This window comes from Eriocheir sinensis, chromosome 13, assembly GCF_024679095.1.
Source record: "Eriocheir sinensis breed Jianghai 21 chromosome 13, ASM2467909v1, whole genome shotgun sequence".
Classification (NCBI taxonomy): Eukaryota; Metazoa; Arthropoda; class Malacostraca; order Decapoda; family Varunidae; genus Eriocheir; species Eriocheir sinensis.
In genome coordinates this window covers 1,376,252-1,396,965 of record NC_066521.1, presented here as the reverse complement: position 1 = coordinate 1,396,965, position 20,714 = coordinate 1,376,252, and the positions used below count along the sequence as shown (strand labels likewise).

General features: G+C 42.0%; 1 protein-coding gene across 1 annotated transcript in view; it reads left to right on the top strand.

Moving 5' to 3' along the window:
* LOC126997864 (uncharacterized) overlaps positions 1-20,087 on the top strand; it is a 37,672-nt gene extending 17,585 nt beyond the window's left edge. Inside the window, exons 2-3 of the mRNA XM_050859076.1 lie at positions 4,870-5,045; positions 17,384-20,087. Coding sequence (XP_050715033.1) covers positions 4,870-5,045; positions 17,384-17,503 — 296 coding nt within the window. The 3' untranslated portion in view covers positions 17,504-20,087. The remainder of the gene's footprint in view (positions 1-4,869; positions 5,046-17,383) is intronic.
* The last annotated feature ends 627 nt before the right edge of the window (positions 20,088-20,714 follow it).

The following is a 20,714-nucleotide window of genomic DNA, read 5'->3' as shown; positions in this document are numbered from 1 at the left end:
TTTACATGAAAAGAAAGGAAAATGCATCTTTGTATGTGGGGAAGTGTCTTCATTCTCAGATTTTCAAAATGTCTAGTATGACATGAGCTGCAGGGAAGAGAAAGACAAGGATAATATAAAGGACAATATAAAAAAAAACTGTTGCTGCGTGAACACGTAACGTCATGACCGTGCCACATTTCAGACATATGGTAAATTTTACAAAACCAAGATTGAAGAAACTTTGGGAAACTAAATCACTTATCACAGCCCAAAAATTATACACACGAGAAATTAATCAAGATCAGGGTATTCGCCGGCTGCCTGGGATTGAACCCGCGACCAGCGTGACGGGAGAGCCACTCCTTACTGAGTTGGCCAAAGAGGTACCACACTGGCTAAGTGGGTTATGGGAGGCTCATTCATCAGGCATAGTTGCCACACTACACATTTTTCAAACATAAGGAAGTGTGAAATTTCAAACTTGAATGTGCTTCAGCGTTCGTTGAACTCGTATGTAAAGTAAGAATGTTTAAAGATAAGCGCAAAATGATGAAACAGGCACTTGTAAATATCCAATAATAACCTAGCTTTTCAATATCTCTTCAGTATTATCCATATACTGTTTGTGTTTATCAGTCAAACAAAGTTAAACAGTTTTATGAAGGTCTGTCTTACCTCAATGATCCCTGTCTACTAAGGATGTGATACGTAGCGTGTCGCGCGTGTTGTCAGGTTTGGTGTACAGCCATCCACTAGTTTGTTTAGGTACAAGTATTAAGTCTCATAATTTTCTTCCTGACCGGTGTCATTTATATGAAGTAGTGGTAAGTAAGTACAGTTGTCCCTCAATTAGTACGGGGGTTAGGGACTCAGGACCCCCGTACTATTCGAAAATCCGTATAAAATTAGTGCACCCCCTAGAAACACTCCTGGGCTGCGTTTGAGAGAGGGAATTGGGACTCTCGGTACGTCCCGAGTGCTCTCAAATGTGTGACGTGGCAGCACGAGTTGCCAACTCGGCACGTCCGCTCCGCTCCCGGCTTTGAGAGGTGGAACGCCTCTGTGCTGTGATGACGTCATCAGCAAATATGGCGGCCCAAACAAACACATAAGTGCTTCCATTGCATCAGGAAGATCAGCATACCCCATTTTGCTGCGAGTAAGACACCGTTACCATAGCAACGGCGAGGCTTAGTAAAAGGACGGTCTTTATCTTTACTTTTGCAGCACTCTTGGAGCACTGGCAGTTACTGCGGTTAGAATTTTTTTTACACAAAGATAGATACAGTGAACACTGCTCTCATTCACGTGGTATGCTCTCCCTACCACAACGTAACTCATCCCAAAACGTAACTTCTCCTAAATCTGAATTCTTCTGCAAGGTGAACACCTTTCTCGAATGCTTTGGGGTGCTTTCAGCAGGTGTTTTGGTAGAACAGTGTTGCCACTCACGCCATGGCTACTTGGTACAACGAGCGGGAAATTTAAAAATCCTAAAAACTTCTTACATGACAATCCGTATAAAACCAAAACCGTACGATTTGAGGGAAGACTGTACTACTGTTAAACACTGTTACTTTCGAAAAGAGCTGCCGTTGTTGCTGTAGAAGTGATCGCCAGCTTGTTTATGTTTGTGGAGAGGTTTGCAGTTTCCTTTAAGTGCCATTGCTGCACTAAAACTTTACTGGCTAGTGACCCAAAGTTTAACCCTGACCTTATAAGATACAGGGTGATTTTCAGGGACATTTTTTGGGAGGGAAAAAAAGTGCGTCTTATAAGTCATCAAATACAATAAATCAAGTTCATTAAATCACTGATTTCTAAATCAAGTGATTTAAAAAAATAATTTGATTTCAACAAAGATTCAGTTATATGATTGTTGTAACCCGCTGGTGGGCACAAAAGGGAAACGACACACTGCTTGGACTAGCAATAATTGACTTAAGATCCTGGTACTTTTTGGAGTATTTAAAGGAGTTCGTAAGTTGGGGTGATGAAACGGTGTCGTCTTTCTTATATTTATTTTAGTCTACCTTAATACTACTTTAACGTTATAAAGATAAAATATTGTTAAAACCAGCGACTGGTTTCTGAGACTCAATGTGCCTTCAGGTTTTCTCTCGCCTGCTGGTTACGACGTTATACTGGTATAACACTGAGAGTTTCTTCTCAAAAATCACACAATAAATCATCAAAAATCACACAATAAATCATCACAGAAATATCTTCTCAAAAATCACACAATAAATCATCATACAAATATAATCACTTAGTTTCTAATAATCCTAGACAATACTAATACAATAGAACACAATAGATACGCTTTTTCTCGGTACTGCTTCACTCCATACTCACAGTAAAACAGATGAATGCTCTGCCCATGTTGTCTAAGGGTGGACAACTGAGTGTGGTAGTGTACAGGGAGCTAGCAGGTGCTGGCTGATCTGAGCTCTCTCCTCTAGAATTGCTTCTTATATAGGGGGGTTTAGGCCTGACATACATACATACATCACGAGGGTAATATGGGAGTCATGTGAGTCTTACATCAAACTTATATAACCATCTTCCTAACCGGCATGGTCTATAGGGTTGGGTCGTGCGCCTGATTTTTTCCATTTCACGAGCTAGGGGGGGCACTGATAGATGTTATGTACAAGGAGCGTAGTGGTGAATATCATAGGAACAACCTTATGGGGTGTAGTCTATGGGTAAGGGATTCTAATCCTTATAATGAGGAGGGTGGCTGTCACGCGGGAGGTGACCACCCTAGTTGCTCGGTTTACGTTAACCTTTGACCCGTCGATGGATGGCTTGTTGATCGTGTTTTGACTGCTGGTAGATAGGTGTTGAGTTTGGAGACACCCTGGCGCCTCGTCTTTATATCCTCCGGGTTCTTCGCTGTGTTCAGTGTTCTACAGTGTTCTTCAGTGTTCTTGTAAGGATGATGGGGATACTGCAGCTAGTGTGGTGTCGCTTCTCGCGGGGCACCACATGATTTTAAATATCTTTGATTTAAATCTTGATCATATTAGCTACAGAGCAACAACATGGAAAGGGAAAATAAACAAGGAAACCACTCTAACTTTGCTGTTATGTAGTATTTTCCATGTCAACTTCATGTACCAGCCAGGCCATAACATATACATCTTCATGCAGTTACACAAGCCGGGGCAGAGCAAGACATTGGCCGCCTTCCTGATGGTATTGTAGTGACCCTTAACATACACACCATTTTCTATTTCTCGTTCTCTCTCCTTTCAGCACATGCTTCTAAATTCCTTTTTTCTACACTCATCTATTACGCTGTACCTCTCCTGTTATTAAGTCACTACACTGTAAATACCTATACATACACATCCTAATCAACATAACATTTCACCTTGTATATATAAAAACATCTAACTACCGCTCTTGTAAATACTTACGCATATTATCATGATTGTACATACTCTCACCTACAGTGTCGGACGATGTATATAGCCACCAATAAAGTTCTCCTGCATGGAGTCACCACCAGGTTATCAGTTGTATCTCTGAACCTACACAGGCGGCCTTAATGGAACCACACGGCGTTATACCAGCTATGACGTATGCTGCCTCGAAAACACTCAAACAGAAATGTTTTTTTTTCTCAGTAGCAGCCTAAGCTGCCACTACAGTATCTTGCTGAGGCATAGTGATGCTTTCAAAAGTATTTTACATCGAATTATGTATGCTTTTAAGTTACTGATTTCCAAGTCATGAGCCAAAACATTCAGAAAGTGTGCAGTGCAGCCATAGGTTAGCAGCTTCAGTTCATTTGTTTGTTCTAATTGTTGCCTCTTGTTGAGAGAGCTCTGCTGCATATCTGTCTCACCACTGCCAACTTGGCAGCCAAGTTCCTTACACTTCTGAATTGATGAATTTGTGATATCTTCAAGATACTCAACTGTATGAGGTTGGCCCACTCGTGTCTATTGTCTTCACTAGATATATTGGCTCATTGTGAATGTGAGACCATCCATCTAATGACACACTGTGTCATTCATAAGCTCTTTGGCACGTTTTCCATATTCTTTATCGTTGGCATTGTTTCCACTGCTGCCAACTGAAGTGCGTGTACATGTTTGGCCGGCCCACCTCTGAACACTGAACCCTGCACTTACCAAACATGTTTGGCAAATCCTGCATATACCAGACTGTCCCAAAAAGTTTCTTAAATCCAAAATTAGTTATATTGAGGTCTGTAAAAGCGAGGGTTTGTTGTATTTTTTTTGTGTGTGTACTGAGTATGATAAAGTATAACTACTTAACCTCACAAGACCAAATTTACTGTATTAGCCGTGTTGTTACAAGCGGGGGTACTGAAACATTTTTACACGGCTGGTCATACATGGCTTCAGCTGAAGTCGCATGTAACTCTTGTTTTTTTTGCAAACACACATGACAGCAAAGGGTTAAACTATCTTTTGTGTGTTTTCATTGGAGGGGTATTTTTAATGCTAACCCTGACTGAGAGTGGAAGTATGATAAATTTAAGCTCTGCAAGATAAGCAAGGATTTGTTCATGAAGAAGATAGGGGATGCTTCAGAGTTAGCAGCCATGAGTCAGTGCAACCATGGAAGAGCAGCTTCTCATGAGCGGCCTTGTGAAGATTGGATGGACTGTTGCAGACTTTATTTCTGTATATTATTTTTTGTGTCCTTGTGCTTTTGTTCATTTTATAGTCTAGTATTTTTAAATTGTAAGATTCGTTTTGTGCATGTCAAGTGCTTTTATCATGATGTGTAGTACAGGTATAAAGTAGTTGCCAAAGTATATATTACTTTTGAACTGCAAATAGGGAGAGATAGGTTCTCTCAGTGTACAGGTGAGCGGTGTTGTGATGCCTTTTTTCTCTGTGGCAGGTTGGTTCAGCTTCTACCCTCACCCTGAACATGAGGGTCACACCAGTCTGGTGGGACTCATTGACCACTGCATGAGTCATTCAGAGTCAGGGGTGTTCTGCTACTCACGGGCAAGGGTTCCAGGATCCCCGTCCTTTCCTGTGAGGCTCACCAAGCCTGTCTCCAGGTTCACTCAGGTAAGGGACTTCAGAGAAGTTTGCCATCTATATGTTTCATTGTACCTAACCATATTGTTATTGTTACATGTGCCATTATTTTTATTATTATTATTATTATTATTATTATTATTATTATTATTATTATTATTATTATTATCACAGTGCTCTCTCATTAATGTGTACAGTGGAACCTTGCATCTGGCGAATACATTAGTCTGAAAATATCACACCAAATGTGAAATCCCCAGATCTGGAAGAAACTTTGAATGGGGAAAAATTAACAAGAGACTTTTATCACCTGAAAGTTACCGTAATTTTCCCATATTTCTGTACTCGTATCCCAAGGAAGTTGAGCATAACTACACAACTAGACAAAGCTGCCTTCCGTCCCTTCCTATATTCTCGCTTTACCTTTGGTCCATCAGGCTTTTTAAGCAGTCCGCCACTACCAGCCGCACCTCCCAAGGTCACCATCACCAGCTGCCTGATACCGCCAGACAGGAAACACGTGCGCGCAGCACAAAAACTAATCGGGGACTGAGGGGAAAAAGGGAAGCGGCTGTAAGCAGATGAGTCCCATGCGAAAGGATTCAGGACTGCGCATGCACGAGGAAGCCACATCTCATGGTTGGTGGAGCATTGCCCCGCCCCGCCCCGCCCTGCCCCTTCTGCTGGCGCCTTCCTCAAAGTGCCCGTTATGTAGATTACGTGAATTTAGGTTGGGTTAGTGTATAGTTGGGGGGGGGGGGTGAGGGGGGGCTTTGTTAGGGGGGTCAAGGTCCCCTAACAAAGCCCCCAAGTTAGGTAGGTTACGTTAAGTTAGGGGGCTAGTTTAGTTGGGGGGGGCCGAGGAGGACGAAGCACCCTGTTAGGGGGATCGAGGGGCCGAAGGCAGATTACGTTAGGTAAAGTTAGGTTAGTGAAATTTATGATCATTTGTTTATATTTCCGAGTGGGAGGGGAGGGGCAGGACAGTGCTCCACCAATTACAAGGCGTGGCTTCCTCGCATATGTGCAGTCGTGAATCCTTTCACATGGGACTCCTCTGCTTGCAGGTGCAGCCGGGGAGGAGGCAGGTAGCTGTGGTATGGGCTGTGTACAGAGGCAATGGTACCAATTAAAAATGGCTGCCGCCAAGCGAGAAGCTGGATGCACCTATCGGTAGATGCGATGCGACCTCATGAAATGAGGGGCTTTGGAATGCTTCTAACCTATCGCCAGATGCGAAATCGCAAGGCAAATAATGGCAGATGCGAGGTTCCACTGTAATTAGTGCTGGAAACTTTGTGAAATACAAATTCATAAAATATGAAGTGAGTAGCATCTATTAAGAAAAAATACAATTGGTCTCTGGCTGGCAGATCCAGACTAATTTTTTTTCAAACTTTACCAGGATTTTCTTCTCTCTTCTTAGCTTGTACTTTCCATCCTCATACGTAGCTAATTTATAGTTTACAATTCTCCTGTTATAGGTGTCAGAGGCCATATTACAGTACCCTCCCGAGTTTCACGCTATCCAAGTTTCGCTATCCTCGAGTTTCAAGCACAATCCTAAATTCTTACCACCCAGACTTCACACATTATCGCCCAGAGTTTTGCATTGCTAAGACATGTACGGGTCACATCTACCTGCTGTCAGCATGACGTGCAATTCCTTGAGGCGGTGTCGCACTGGCCATTTTCCTCCAATCATTGGGGCAACTGGCAACTGAGGTTGCCCGTGGGCCCAATCGGGAGTGATTTGTCGGTTGTCCGAACGGAGGGAAAATGGTTGGGGGTACAAGCAACCACGTGGCTGTATGTAAACAAACAGACGACGGCAGTGGCTGAGGAGTGAGGAACAATGGAAAATGGCCAACCAAGAAACTTGTAATGTGGACTGGCAGAGCTGCTTTGTTCATTAATTAATCAATACAGGGCGACTGCATTGTTTACGTTGTGAATATGGACAACCGACCGTGGCCGTGTGTGACGCACACACGGAAAAGTTGGAGTTGCCGGTCACCCGTATTGCCTACGCGGTTTGAGAAGAAAGGCTCAGTGTGACACCAGCACAGTCACACAAGCTAGTTTCTCAGGAATTTCCCACCTAAATTATCTCCCAACAATTTTCTGCCTTGAATTTACCCTCAAGTTTGGTCACAGAGAGGACTGTTGCATCCTGGGATATATCAGCTGAAAAGCAAAACAAACAATGGATCCAGACGTTGCTGTTTGCTTAAAAAAAATAAAAGAAAGCATTTGTTGGTTTGTGAGTGGTTAGCTCAGAGACAAAAGGAGAGTGTGTTACAGCTTGCTACTGTAAACTGCTACGAGAACTTAACAGTGAGGACCCAGACATGATGAGGCAGTGGCTATGCTTGGACAAGACTCAAGACCAAGCCCTGCTCAACACAGTTACTCCAAGCTTATCTAGCTTCGTGGAACTCTTTGTGGTACTGGAATAAACATGCGGACAGCTACTGAACTGATCAGCTGATTTGCTCCTCTTCTTCTTGTGACCACAACTTACCGACCTCATGAGAAAATAATTGACATGTTGGTTTTTACTAGAATTTTGATGAGTTTCCTGTGAAATACGGCAGACTTTAAATCTACAAAATTCTTGAGAAACTACCAGTTGGGTGACCGTGTCCACACGTGCTGGGGCGAGATTCACAGAGATGGGCGCTAATGGCCCGCGGTAAAAGCTACGAACTAATTATTTAACTATCAACATTGACTTCAGATTCACCAAGTTTTCATTTCATCAGAGTTAGAGGCCACTAGAAGGCTGTAATTTGGCATGTAGCCCCTCTTGGCAATGTAGTTTGACCAACTCGAAGGATGTTTTGATAGCTTGATTCTAAGTTCATCGTCGAGCCGTCATAAAATAGCCTGTTTTTCGAACGTTTTGCCACGATTTGGACACGTCCTAGATTTTTGCTTGTAACTTTTTTATTTATTTAATGTTTTCCAATTTTTCTTTTCTGATTATTAATCTGTATTAAAAGAGCTTTCATTTGCCACCAAGCACGCCTTCCTAGCTTTAGTAGTTTTCGCTCGAGCTCGACCAGAATTCGTGACGAACATTCACCCAATCTGATTAATTTCACACGCCGTGACGAAAAACCTTCCTGATGCCACAAAAATTAATATATCTGCATAAAAATTCATATATGAACACATGAATATATTGACTATCTTGTATTAAAACCATTTTAAGATATCTGTATAAAAAAGTTACTATTTTTATATAAACATTTCACTATGTAAATCAACCTATATTAATCTTCTCGCACACCGTAAGTTTCCAACAAGTTTCTGTTCCACTCACCATGCATTTCTCAGGCCCGACCGGCCTTTTTTTGCCGCCGTGATACTCTACATTCCTGGACCCATATTACCCTCACAGATATATCTTACCCCAATAAATTTGGTATCAATGGCTTCATAAAGACTTGTACTAGAACATGCGCAAATAAAAATGGAGGAAAATATATATATAAACAATACAAACTTATTTCAAGTCTCCGTATAGAGTATTGTAGACAATAAATCCTAAGTACCAACTCTTCCCCACTCTCTAGCTCGAAATTTTGTAGGCCAACATTTTTAGCCGAATATATGTTTTGAAGTAGAATTTTGTGAGGATTCTTATGGTATCCTCAAAATCCTCATACGCCTATTAGTTCCCGAGTTACACCGAGAAAACTGTTTTTTCCTCTCCTATCAGAGTAGGCTGACAAATAAAAATCACTCAAAGCTCCTCATCTACACTCCTTAGAAAGGTTGCCATATATTACCATTAAGAAACTTATCCCAACAAATGACACTCCCAAATGTGACGCACTTTCACCAAAAACTTAATTTTCAATGAAATTTTTTAAAACTTTTATGACGTGAAACGTGTCATCGTGCGCGAGAGGGTTAAGCGCTTTATTATGCATTTAATTTTTTTTTAGTATTCAACCATATTTTTTTCCAATTTATGAATAATATAGTTAATTTGCTTTTATTTGATACCATATACAGTCGTCCCTCAAACAGTACAGGGGTTAGGGACCCAGGACCCCCGTACTATTCGAAAATCCATATAAAATTTGTGCCCCCCTTAGAAACACTTCTGGGCTCCGTTTGAGGGAGGGAATGGGGACTCTCGGAACGTCCCGAGTGCTCTCAAATGCGCAACTCGGCAGCACGAGTTGCCAACTCGGCTTGTCCACTGGCTCCCAACTATGAGAGATGGAGCACCTTCGTGCTGTGATGATGTCATCAGCAAATATGGCGGCCCAAACAAACACATATAAGTGTTTACATTGCATCGCGGTCTTAGTTCTAATTTCCATTCTGTGGAACACCATCTCTCCTCCTCTAAACCTCACCTTCTCTTCCTCACCGAAACACAGGTTTCTGAGGCTACTGACAGCAATCTCTACTCTGTTCCCTCCTACTATCTCTATCCTAAATTTCAATCCAAAGCTGGATGTTGCACCTACGTGCGCAACATCACTTGCTCTCGTGCCCACGACCTTGACTCTTCTGAATTTTCCACCATCTGGCTAAGACTTCATTGTCATTCTATTACTAAATACATCTGTGCTGTTTATCTCTCACCTAACTCTACTAACTATGTAAAATTCTTTGACTACTTGAACTCTAAAGTGGAGCACATCTTGACTCACTCTCCCTTCGCTGAAATCTCCATCTTGGGAGATTTCAATGTTCACCACCAGCTTTGGCTTTCATCCTCTTTCACTGACCAGCCTGGTGAACAAGCCTACAACTTTGCTCTCCTCAACGACCTAGAGCAGTTGGTTCAGCACCCTACACATATTCCCTACCGCCTTGGAGACAGGCCCAACATTCTAGACCTCTTCCTTACCTCAAACCCTTCTGCTTACTGTCAAACTGTTCTCTCCGTTGGGCTCCTCCGATCATAACCTTATTTCTGTATCCTGTCCTATCGCTCCTGTTCATCCTCTGGACCCACCGAAGAGGCGATGCTTCTGGCATTTTGCTTCATCTCGGTGGGATGACCTGAGGATGTACTTTTCCGATTTCCCGTGGTATGATTACTGCTTCCAGGAGAGAGACCCCTCTGTGTGTGCCCAGCACATCACAGAGGTGATTGTCTCTGGAATGGAGGCATACATTCCATGTACTTTCTCTACTCCTCATGCTAAAAAGCCTTGGTTTAATCATGCTTGTTCTCGTGCTATTAAAGATAGAGAGGCAGCTCACAAAAGGTTCCAGAGCCTTCGCACTCCTACTAATCATGAACTTTATATTTCAGCCCGGAATTGTGCCAAATCTATTCTCCGACTCGCCAAAACCTCTTTCATCAATAGAAAATGTCAACACCTTGCTTTTTCTAATTCTTCCCGTGACTTCTGGCACCTAGCCAAAAATATCTCCTCCAATTTCACTTCTTCCTCTTTCCCTCCTCTCCTTAATCCTGATGGCAGCACTGCCGTCTCATCTGTCTCTAAGGCTGAACTCTTTGCTCAAACTTTCTGTAAGAACTCCACCCTGGACAATTCTGGGTATATGCCTCCTACTTATCCCCCCTCTGACTCTTTTATGCCTGTTTTTAAGATTCTTCATAATGATGTTTTCTATGCCCTCTCTGGTCTCAACTCTCAGAAGGCTTATGGACCTGATGGAGTGCCTCCTATTGTCCTTCAAAACTGTGCTTCTGTGCTGACACCCTGCCTGGTCAAACTCTTTCGTCTCTGCCTATCAACATCTACCTTTCCTTCCTGCTGGAAGTATGCCTTTGTACAGCCTGTGCCTAAAAAGGGTGACGGTTCCAATCCCTCAAACTACCGTCCTATAGCTTTACTTTCCTGTCTATCTAAAGCTTTTGAATCAATCCTTAACCGGAAGATTCAAAAGCACCTTTCCACTTCTAACCTTCTATCTGATCGCCAGTATGGGTTCCGCAAGGGGCGTTCTACTGGCGATCTTCTTGCTCTCTTAACTGACTCTTGGTCATCCTCTCTTAGCTGTTTCGGTTAAACTTTCTCTGTTGCACTAGACATATCAAAAGCCTTCGATAGAGTCTGGCACCAGTCTTTGCTTTCTAAACTGCCCTCTTTCAGATTCTATCCCTCTCTCTGTTCCTTTATCTCCAGTTTCCTTTCCAGCCGTTCCATTTCTGCGGTGGTAGACGGTCACTGTTCTTCCCCTAAACCTATCAACAGTGGTGTTCCACAGGGCTCTGTCCTATCACCCACTCTCTTCCTGTTATTCATCAATGATCTTCTTTCCATAACAAACTGTCCTGTCCACTCATACGCCGAGGACTCCACTCTGCATTATTCAACTTCTTTCAATAGAAGACCCCCTCAACAGGAAGTACACGACTCCAGACTGGAGGCTGCAGAACGCTTAACCTCAGACCTTGCTATCATTTCCGATTGGGGCAGAAGGAACCTTGTGTACTTCAATGCCTCAAAAACTCAATTTCTTCCGTTAAGGATTGATTCAAAAGCTTTAGATAGACAGGAAAGTAAAGTAATAGGGCGGTAGTTTGAGGGATTGGAACGGTCACCCTTCCTAGGCACAGGCTGTAGTACAATGGCATACTTCCAGTAGGAAGGAAAGGTAGATGTTGATAGGCAGAGACGAAAGAGCTTGACCAGGCAGGGTGTCAGCATGGAAGCACAGTTTGTAAGGACAATAGGAGGCACTCCATCAGGTCCATAAGCCTTCTGAGAGTTGAGACCAGAGAGGGCATAGAAAACATCATTTGGAAGAATCTTAATAACAGGCATAAAGGAGTCAGAGGGGGGATGAGTAGGAGGAATATGCCCAGAATCGTCCAAAACACCTGCTAAAAGCACCCCAATGCGTTCGAGATCGGTGTTCACCTTGGAGAAGAATTCAGATTTAGGAGAAGTTACGTTTTGGGATGAGTTTCTTTGCCGTAGGGAGAGCATATCATGTGAATGAGAGCAGTGTACGCTGTATCTATCATCTCGGGTCTTGGTCTTAGTTAAGGAGGTAGTTGTCCCTTTCGGTCCCAACTACAGCCTTTGAAACGGCTTATTCCCTCAGAGCAAACACCCTGAAAATCATGGTTAAAAAGAAATTCTTGCCGCAGTAACTGCCAGTGCTCCAAGAGTACTGCAAGAGTGGAGATAAAGGCGTCCTTTTACTAAGCCTCGTCGTTGTTATCGTAATGGCGTCTCTCTCGCAGCAAAATGGCGTACGCTGATCTTCCTGGTGACGTTTAACATGCATTACTAGCTGTCCTGACTGATGAACTCCTTACAACAGAAGATGAAAAGGAAGCTGTCAATAAAACTTTGAGAGTGAAAGAGCCAGGTAGGACGCGTGGCAATGGTTTTAAGTTAGACAAATTCAGATTCAACAAAGACATAGGCAAGAATTGGTTCACCAATAGAGTGGTGGACGAATGGAACAGGCTTGGGAGCCATGTTGTGGCTGCCAATACCATAGACACATTCAAGAAGAGGTTAGAAAGCCATGGATGGTGAGGTAAGGTGGGGTTTAGTGTACAGGAGCTGCCTTGTATAGGCCAACCGGCCTCTTGCAGACTCCTTACGTTCTTATGTTCTTATGTTTTTATGTTATGGTGGCACAGAGAGGTGAAATGCAATGGAAACACTTATATGTGTTTGTTTGGGCCGCCATATTTGCTGATGACGTCATCACAGCACGAAGGCGCTCCACCTCTCAAAGCCGGGAGCCAGCGGACGTGCCGAGTTGGCAACTCGTGCAGCCGCGTCATGCGTCTGAATCACTCGGGACGTTCTGAGAGTCCAGATTCCCTCTCTCAAACGCAGCCCAGGAGTGTTTTTAAGGGGGGCACTAATATTATATGGATTTTTGAATAGTACGGGGGTCCTGGGTCCCTAACCCCCGTACTATTTGAAAGACATAGATATATATATATATATATATATATATATATATATATATATATATATATATATATATATATATATTAGATATATATATATTACATATATATATATATATATATATATATATATATATATATATATATATATATCTATATATATATATATATATAGACACACACACACACACACACACACACACACACACACATACAGTCATCCCTCAAATAGTATGGTTTCCAATAGCACTGTTTTGGTTTTATACAGATTGTACAGTCATCCCTCAAATAGTATGGTTTCCAATAGCACTGTTTTGGTTTTATACAGATTGTCATGTAAGAAGTTTTTAGGATTTTTAAATTTCCCGCTCGTTGTACCAAGTAGCCATGGCGTGAGTGGCAACACTGTTCTACCAAAACACCTGCTGAAAGCACCACAAAGCGTTCGAGAAAGGTGTTCACCTTGCAGAAGAATTCAGATTTAGGAGAAGTTACGTTTTGAGATGAGTTACGTTGCGGTAGGGAGTGAATGAGAGCAGTGTTCACTGTATCTATCATAGTGTAAAAAAAATTCTTGCCGCAGTAACTGCCAGTGCTCCAAGAGTACTGCAAGAGTGGAGATAGAGGCCGTCCTTTAACTAAGCCTCGTCAATGCTATGGTAACGGCGTCTCACTCGCAGCAAAATGACATACGTTGATCTTCCTGCCAGTGCGTTTGAGAGAGCGAGTTGGGACATCTTGGGCGCCCAGACCACCCCTGGCAACATTTAACATGCATTACTATCTGTCCTGGCTGACAAACTCCTTAAAACAGAAGTTGAAAAGGAAGCTGCAGTGGTTATGGTTATGGTGACAGCTCAAGGGCACAAAAAAAGGAAACTAATAGAAAAAAGCCCACTACTCGCTGCTCCTTCAAAAAAGAATTAAAAGAGGTGGCCGAAAGAGAGGTCAATTTCAGAAGAGGTGCCCTGATAACCTTCTCTTGAAAGAGTTCAAGTCGTAGGCAGGAGGAAATACAGATGAAGGAAGATTGTTCCAGAGTTTACCAGTGTGAGGAATGAAAGAGTGAAGATGCTGGTTAACTCTTGCATAAGGGGTTTGGACAGTACAGTCGTCCCTCATATAGTACGGTTTCCAATACAGGTAACTCTCGATTTACGCGAGTATTGTGTCCTTGAAGAGGTCGCGTAAATCAAAAACAATGTAAATCAAACAAGAGGTAGGTTTCTATTGAAAAATAAATATTCACTTCATTCAGTGGAGAGAGAGAGAGAGAGAGAGAGAGAATATCCATACCACCGAGATATCCACTCAGGAACTCAGTCTCAGCCTCACTCGTGTGAGGAAGAAATGAGGGACACCATGAGCGACTGGCTAGTATTGGTACCGGTACCGAGCAGTCTGGTACTGGTACCGTACCATAAAGCTGTTACCGTTAGTACCGGTACTGGTACCGGTACCTGCCCACCCCTATTGTTGAGTAGCGTGGCAGCGTGGGTACTGTATTGTTGTTCAAGTGGCACGCAGGAAAAACTGAGCTCAGCTGTGTGGCCGCGGCGCCGTGTGAGTCCAGTTGCGTGAGACATCTGGTGGCCACTCCATAAAATATTGTGTATAAGTGAAAAAATGTGTAAATTAAACATTTATTTGGAATTTGGACCCCGCATTATTTAAAAAATGCGTAAACCAAACTCGCGTAAATCGAGTTATCTGTAGTACGGGTTTGGTTTTATACGGATTGTCATGGAAGATTTTTTTTAGGGGTTTTAAATTTCCCGCTCGTCGCACCAAGTAGCCATGGCATGAGTGGCAACACTGTTTTACCAAAACACCTGCTGAAAGCACCACAAAGCGTTTGAGAAAGGTGTTCATCTTGCAGAAGAATTCAGATTTAGGAGAAGTTACGTTTTGGGATGAGTTACGTTGCAGTAGGGAGAGTAAATCACGTGAATGAGAGCAGTGTTCGCTGTATCTATCATCTTGGTCTTGGTCTTGGTTCGGGAAGTAGTTGTCCCTTTCAGTCCTAACTACAGCCTTTGAAACGGCTTACTCCCTCTTGCCGCAGTAACTGCCAGTGCTCCATGAGCGCTGCAAGAGTGGAGATAAAGGGCGTCCTTTTACTAAGCCTTGTCACTGCTATGGTAACAGAGTCTCACTCGCAACAAAATGGTGTACGCTGATCTTCATGGTGACGTTTAACATGCATTACTAGCTGTCCTGGCTGACAAATCAGTATAAAACCGAAACCGTACTATTTGAGGGACGACTGTATATATATATATATATATATATATATATATATATATATATATATATATATATATATATATATATATATATATATATATATATATATGGTATCAAATGAAACCAAATTAAATGCATTATTCATAAATTAGAAGAAATATGGTTGAATACTAAAAAACTTAAGAAATGTATAATAAGGTGCTTAATATAGGTTGATTTATATAGTGAAATGATTATATAAAAATAGCAACTTTTTTATATAGATATCTTAAAATGGTCTTAATACACAACAGTCAACATATTGAAGTGTTCATATATGAATTTTTATGCAGATATATTATTTTTTGCGGCGTCAGGAAGGTTTTTCGTCGCGGCGCATGAAATGAGTCAGATTCAGTGAATGTTCATCGCGACTTCTGGTCAAGCTCGAGCGAAAACTACTAAAGCTAGGAAGGCGTTCTTGGTGGTAAATGAAAGCTCTTTTAATACAGATTAATAATCAGAGAAGAAAATTAGGAAAACATTAAATAAATAAAAAAGTTAGAAGCAAAAATCTAAGACTTGTCCAAATCACAGGATAAGGGCCGAAAAACAGGCTATTTTGTGACGGCTCAACGACAAACTTAGAATCGAGCTATCAAAACATCCTTCGAGTCCATCAAACTACATTGCCAAGAGGGGCTACATGCCAAATTATAGCCTCTTAGAGGCAATAGCAAGGCCACACTAGACAACAACGGCAAAATGTCTGGAGTTCGTCAAAATCGCTCTCGACAAGGTTTACGTTTTGAGCTCCAGTGACGAAACTACTGGGAGTAGGGAAACGTTAGGCACCATTTTGAAAAGCACATTGGCAGGCCTAAATCATTTGTTAAATAAGTTTTTTTGAAATTCTCAAAAAAAATGAGTAAGTTTCAAGGTTGAGATCGCAAAAATACTGGGGGGTTTTCAGTCTTTTTGTGAATATATTCGATTTTCGACCCTTTCAAATTAGTTTTTGAGTCCAGTCGCTAGTTATAAAATATAGCCCTTGCATTTTGCTGTCGCTTGATACCAATAACCTTCCTGTAGCCCCAGAAATAAGGGAGTTATGGCGATTCGCACCAAAGTGGTTGATTTGTCAAAATTCACTGCTTAATGACAAGGGCGCCGCAAAATCACAAGAGAAAGACGTCCATTACTTGAGATGTCACTAGCATATGGGACGTAAAAGTGTGCTGACCTCTTAGGGGTTAAATAAACACCCCACCAAGTCATTGTGCCGGGGGTTGTGTTGGCGGGGGATGGTGTAACGAAGGACATGTCAGTTATGTGAGTGGCCAGCGTCACCTCTGCTGCATCTTCTTACTTTCTGCTAATGTGTCATTCAACAACGATTGCTGTTTCCAATATATGGTTGCTTATAGGAGGTGCTGCTGGAATGTTGTGAGGGGGCTGTTGTTGTGGATGCCATTTTTTAGTCAACTGGTATCTACTAGGTCTAGGGGTAAGCTGTATAGCAGACTGTAGGCCTATAAACTGGTAGAGTAGCGACTAGCATCTTTTTTTTTTTTTTTTCTGCAACATGAGCAGTATTTACAGAATCCAGAGGCAACTGAGGGGGTGGTGTGAGTGTTAGCCTAAACATCCAAACACTCAGCTCTTCTTATCAAAATAGAATTAGCCGGCTGTTGACTGTAATTACTGTAGTCATTGATGCCTTACCTTTGGATATGACAAAATGTTACACTATAAGAATATTGTATTAACCCGGTAGCTGCAGGGATCATGTTTCTTAATGGTCCCTCCCAAGCGAAAAAAATGAGAAAAAATCACCCCTCACACAAATCATTTCATAATATATATCAAAGCATTTGTGATCAGATTATGTATCATCTATTTTGGGGGGTTTATATTATGGCACAAATTTGGCCCGTCGCTGCTACCAGGTTAATGAGGCACTGTGGTGTGTGGTGGGGTGCTGGACTGCCCAGGCCTAACTGTAAATGGTGCTGATGCCTAAATGTGTTTAAAAAATGCTGTTCTAAAGCTTATGAATTAAATGTCACCTGCCCCTAAAGTGATTATTTCAGGGCTATGATAAAGAGACAGTCAACTCTTGAAGCCACACAATCACCATGTATCACCTTGAACATGTTTCAGGTCATAGGTAATAATATTACGATTATACATTTTATAATAATGATCCAACAGGCACATTGATATTCCAGTCTTTTCTATGGTGGTCTTTTATTTTCAGGTGCGATCCTTACAATACCTGTGCCGCTTTGTGATTCGTCAGTACACAAGAGTTGACCACATTCAGTCTCTGCCGCTGCCCACCCGCATCAAGGGCTACCTGGAGGAGGGACACTACTGACCAGGACAACAGGGGATGGTCTATGACAGGGCCATTGTGCCACATGACATTATGCAAAATTGGACCGTTGGAAATTTCCACTGTAAGCCCTCCAAGGAGCTGGCTGTCCAATGTTAATATTTGACTTACAGACACAGAAGTGTGCATCATTAGTCAGTGTTTTGTCTGTGAGTGATGGTGGGATTGCATTATGTACAGAATTGTGCTCTTCCATCATAAGAGGCTGATGTTAAACCATGTTAAAGCCTGCATGTGTGTGCATGATATTTCCACGGTGAGGAGCACCAGCGGCCCAAAGTAGATAAGGTCTTGTCTGTCTGTTCCACCTGCTCCTTGGCATACAAGCCGGGAGACCAGGCACTCCACAGCCTGGTGTTTGCCCAACAGAAGGTGACTTAGTGTTAGGAATGGTGCTGTTCACAAGTAATGTTGTAATCAGGTTGCAGGTTTCTGTATTTTGACCTGTTTACTGTCACTACTACTTTATGGCAGTGACAGAGATCTGGTCTGATGTGTATGATGTGGCTGTTCATAGTCTGTTTTATCAATATTTTCATTTGATTACTGCTACTTCATTATTTGTTGAATTTTGAAGAACTTCATCCACTCGTACAGCTAATTTTATTTATGAAAAAGCAGTTGAAACATCGTCAAGGTCAGAAATTCATTATGTGGGTGACACATCGCTGTGCACCGCTTGATGATGTGCAATGTTCAGTGTTATGCTGGCTGATGGCACAAAGATACACACACACGGTCATGAGGAGGCTGCAAGAGGCCAGGCAGCCTGCACACGTCAGCCCCTGAAACACATGGCTCGGCCGTCAGGACATCACAGGGCCATACAGTGGTTTTGTTATATCATTGCACTACATGTTTTTTTTAACCAAGTAGTAGTATAAGTTGCAGTTATACATATATATTTATTTTTTTGAGGGGAAGCATTTTAATAAATAGTTAAAGACAAGAATCATAAATGTTTACTCATATGAAAGTTTCTCATGAAGGAGAGTTTCGCTTTGAATATTTTACATTTTTTGATAGAATGAGTATTCATTGGTCTGCTCTGGCATCTGTTATTTATAGCTGGGAGTTTATCAGTGTTCTTAAGCATGAAGACATAGAGGCTATTTTGTTCCCCAAAGAGAAGAACAAGCATTATTGAAGGCATTATGTTCAGTTTTGTTTGTATTTTTCAGGTATTTCACAGAGGTGACAGGGAGGCACTGAGTGCTGGAAGCAGTGAAGAGGTTTACTAAAACAGTGTTGTGTGCACGAGGGCCAGCTGCTGTTCATGTGGTGGGTTTCGTGCCCAAATAACACGTAGACAGGACTGTGTAATGTTGCCATGACTAGTTGAATGAAGCGCAAACTAAATTGTAGAAGGAAGGTCCAGAGATGAAAGCATATGGAGAAAATGTAGGTAGATGATGCAGACTAACTCAGATCAGAGGGGCTGCATTGATCATGGGTCACAAGTTAATCAGACATATGAATGCATATACGTGAGAGTCAGTCTAGAGAAAAACGAGGACATTGTAGGAGAAAAGAAAAATACAACCAGCAATGTCGAGAAGTATATGTCTAGATATGTGTGGAGACTTACGGAATGTTGCTGGAACTTAAGGGTCTGTAATTGTGTTGACTGGAAAAAGAGGAAGGTCCTGGTGTTCTGGTGAAGAAGAAAACAATTTCATGAGTTAAAAAAAAAAAGGCAGAATTTTTGTCGTACTCAGATCACTTGGAGGTTTGGTGTTGAGATAGCAAATGGTCTCCATGAGGAGTCTTGCAGCTGAATGGCTTCATTTAGCATGAAGAGGAGAGGTCAGGAATGGGAGCAGCACAAGTCAGTAGGTGCTGGACTATCTCTCAACAGAGTAGGTAACGAGATGAAAAAGCAATTGGCAGAAATTGTGCATATTCCCACAGGAAAAATGGAGAGGATAAGAATTAAACAAGAGTTTGCACAAAACATTAGTGAGGGTAGTCAGCATAAATGATGGACTGAGTGTGAGGACAAAGAATATAACCAGTCAGGGCTATGGAAATGACACTTCATAGACTGGAATCCAAGAAGATTGTGAGGGAGAATGAATGAACCAGACCTTTATGGGATAACTGGCTGCCAGGTTCTTGCTGATGAGCATTTCACTGATGTACTATTAGCTGGAATCTGACCAACAGTGTGCAGGACCATGCATTGCAGCCACTTGTCCTAAACCTTTCCTTTATCTCTCTCTCTCTCCCCACTGTGGGTGAAAAAGTAGTCGATGGTGACAATTTATCTGTGTTGTAGCCCCAAAACATTGTGCTGGAGTGACTGAGTGTAGTCATTATATGTGTAGCACTGAATGCAAGCTCATGAGATTTTTCTGAGGAACTAATTTCAACAAACTCTCAGACAACATTGGTTATGACTACTGATTGGCACAGTTGATCTTGCTTTTAGATCAGAGGTTTCCAACCTTTCTCTGGTGGCAAGCATCCAGCATTTCCCAAACCAAAAGATCTCTTCCATGTGTATGAAGCAGTTAAAAATGTGCTTGATTCAAAAGATAAAAATAAAAAGGTTTCCTACCAAAGATTTATAGCTATAATCAATACAGTTCAAATATTAATCAGAATTTATTGTATTTTTTAAGGTTCTCCAGGGCAGGAGTGTTCATGGAGTTGAGGGAGCAACTCCAAACAGTGGTTTGGCACAGAGGTGTTGGTAGCCATGAAGCAGAGCCTTGTGATGCCTGTCTTTCATACTTTGGCAAATCTTGAAGACATAAAGCATGAACCAGTATTCCTAAAGTAGTTTGTTATACAAGTTAAAAAAAAAAATCCTCATATTCAATGTATAGTAAGATCTCATATCTAACAAATTTGCATCTAGTGACACTATTAGACCTCTACCATATTTGTATCTGATGAAGTTTCTCATCTAACAAAAAAAAAATCCCAGACTTGCGGTTCAGATCCATTGCCACTTTGGCAGAATGCGTGACGGCATTGGTATCTGCCCCCCCCCCCTCCTCCCTCCTCCCTCAGTCCTCACCATGCATAGTGTGTTACATGGCTGCCTCTTGCTGCTTTAAAGTTGGCCAGATTCCCATCTAGCATGCCTTAGATGGTAGTTTACACCTTACTTCAAGAGGAGGGTGGTGGTGGTGGTGGTAAGGAGGGAGGAAGAGTGGCCTAGGAGCCTCTCTCCTAACATTATTCC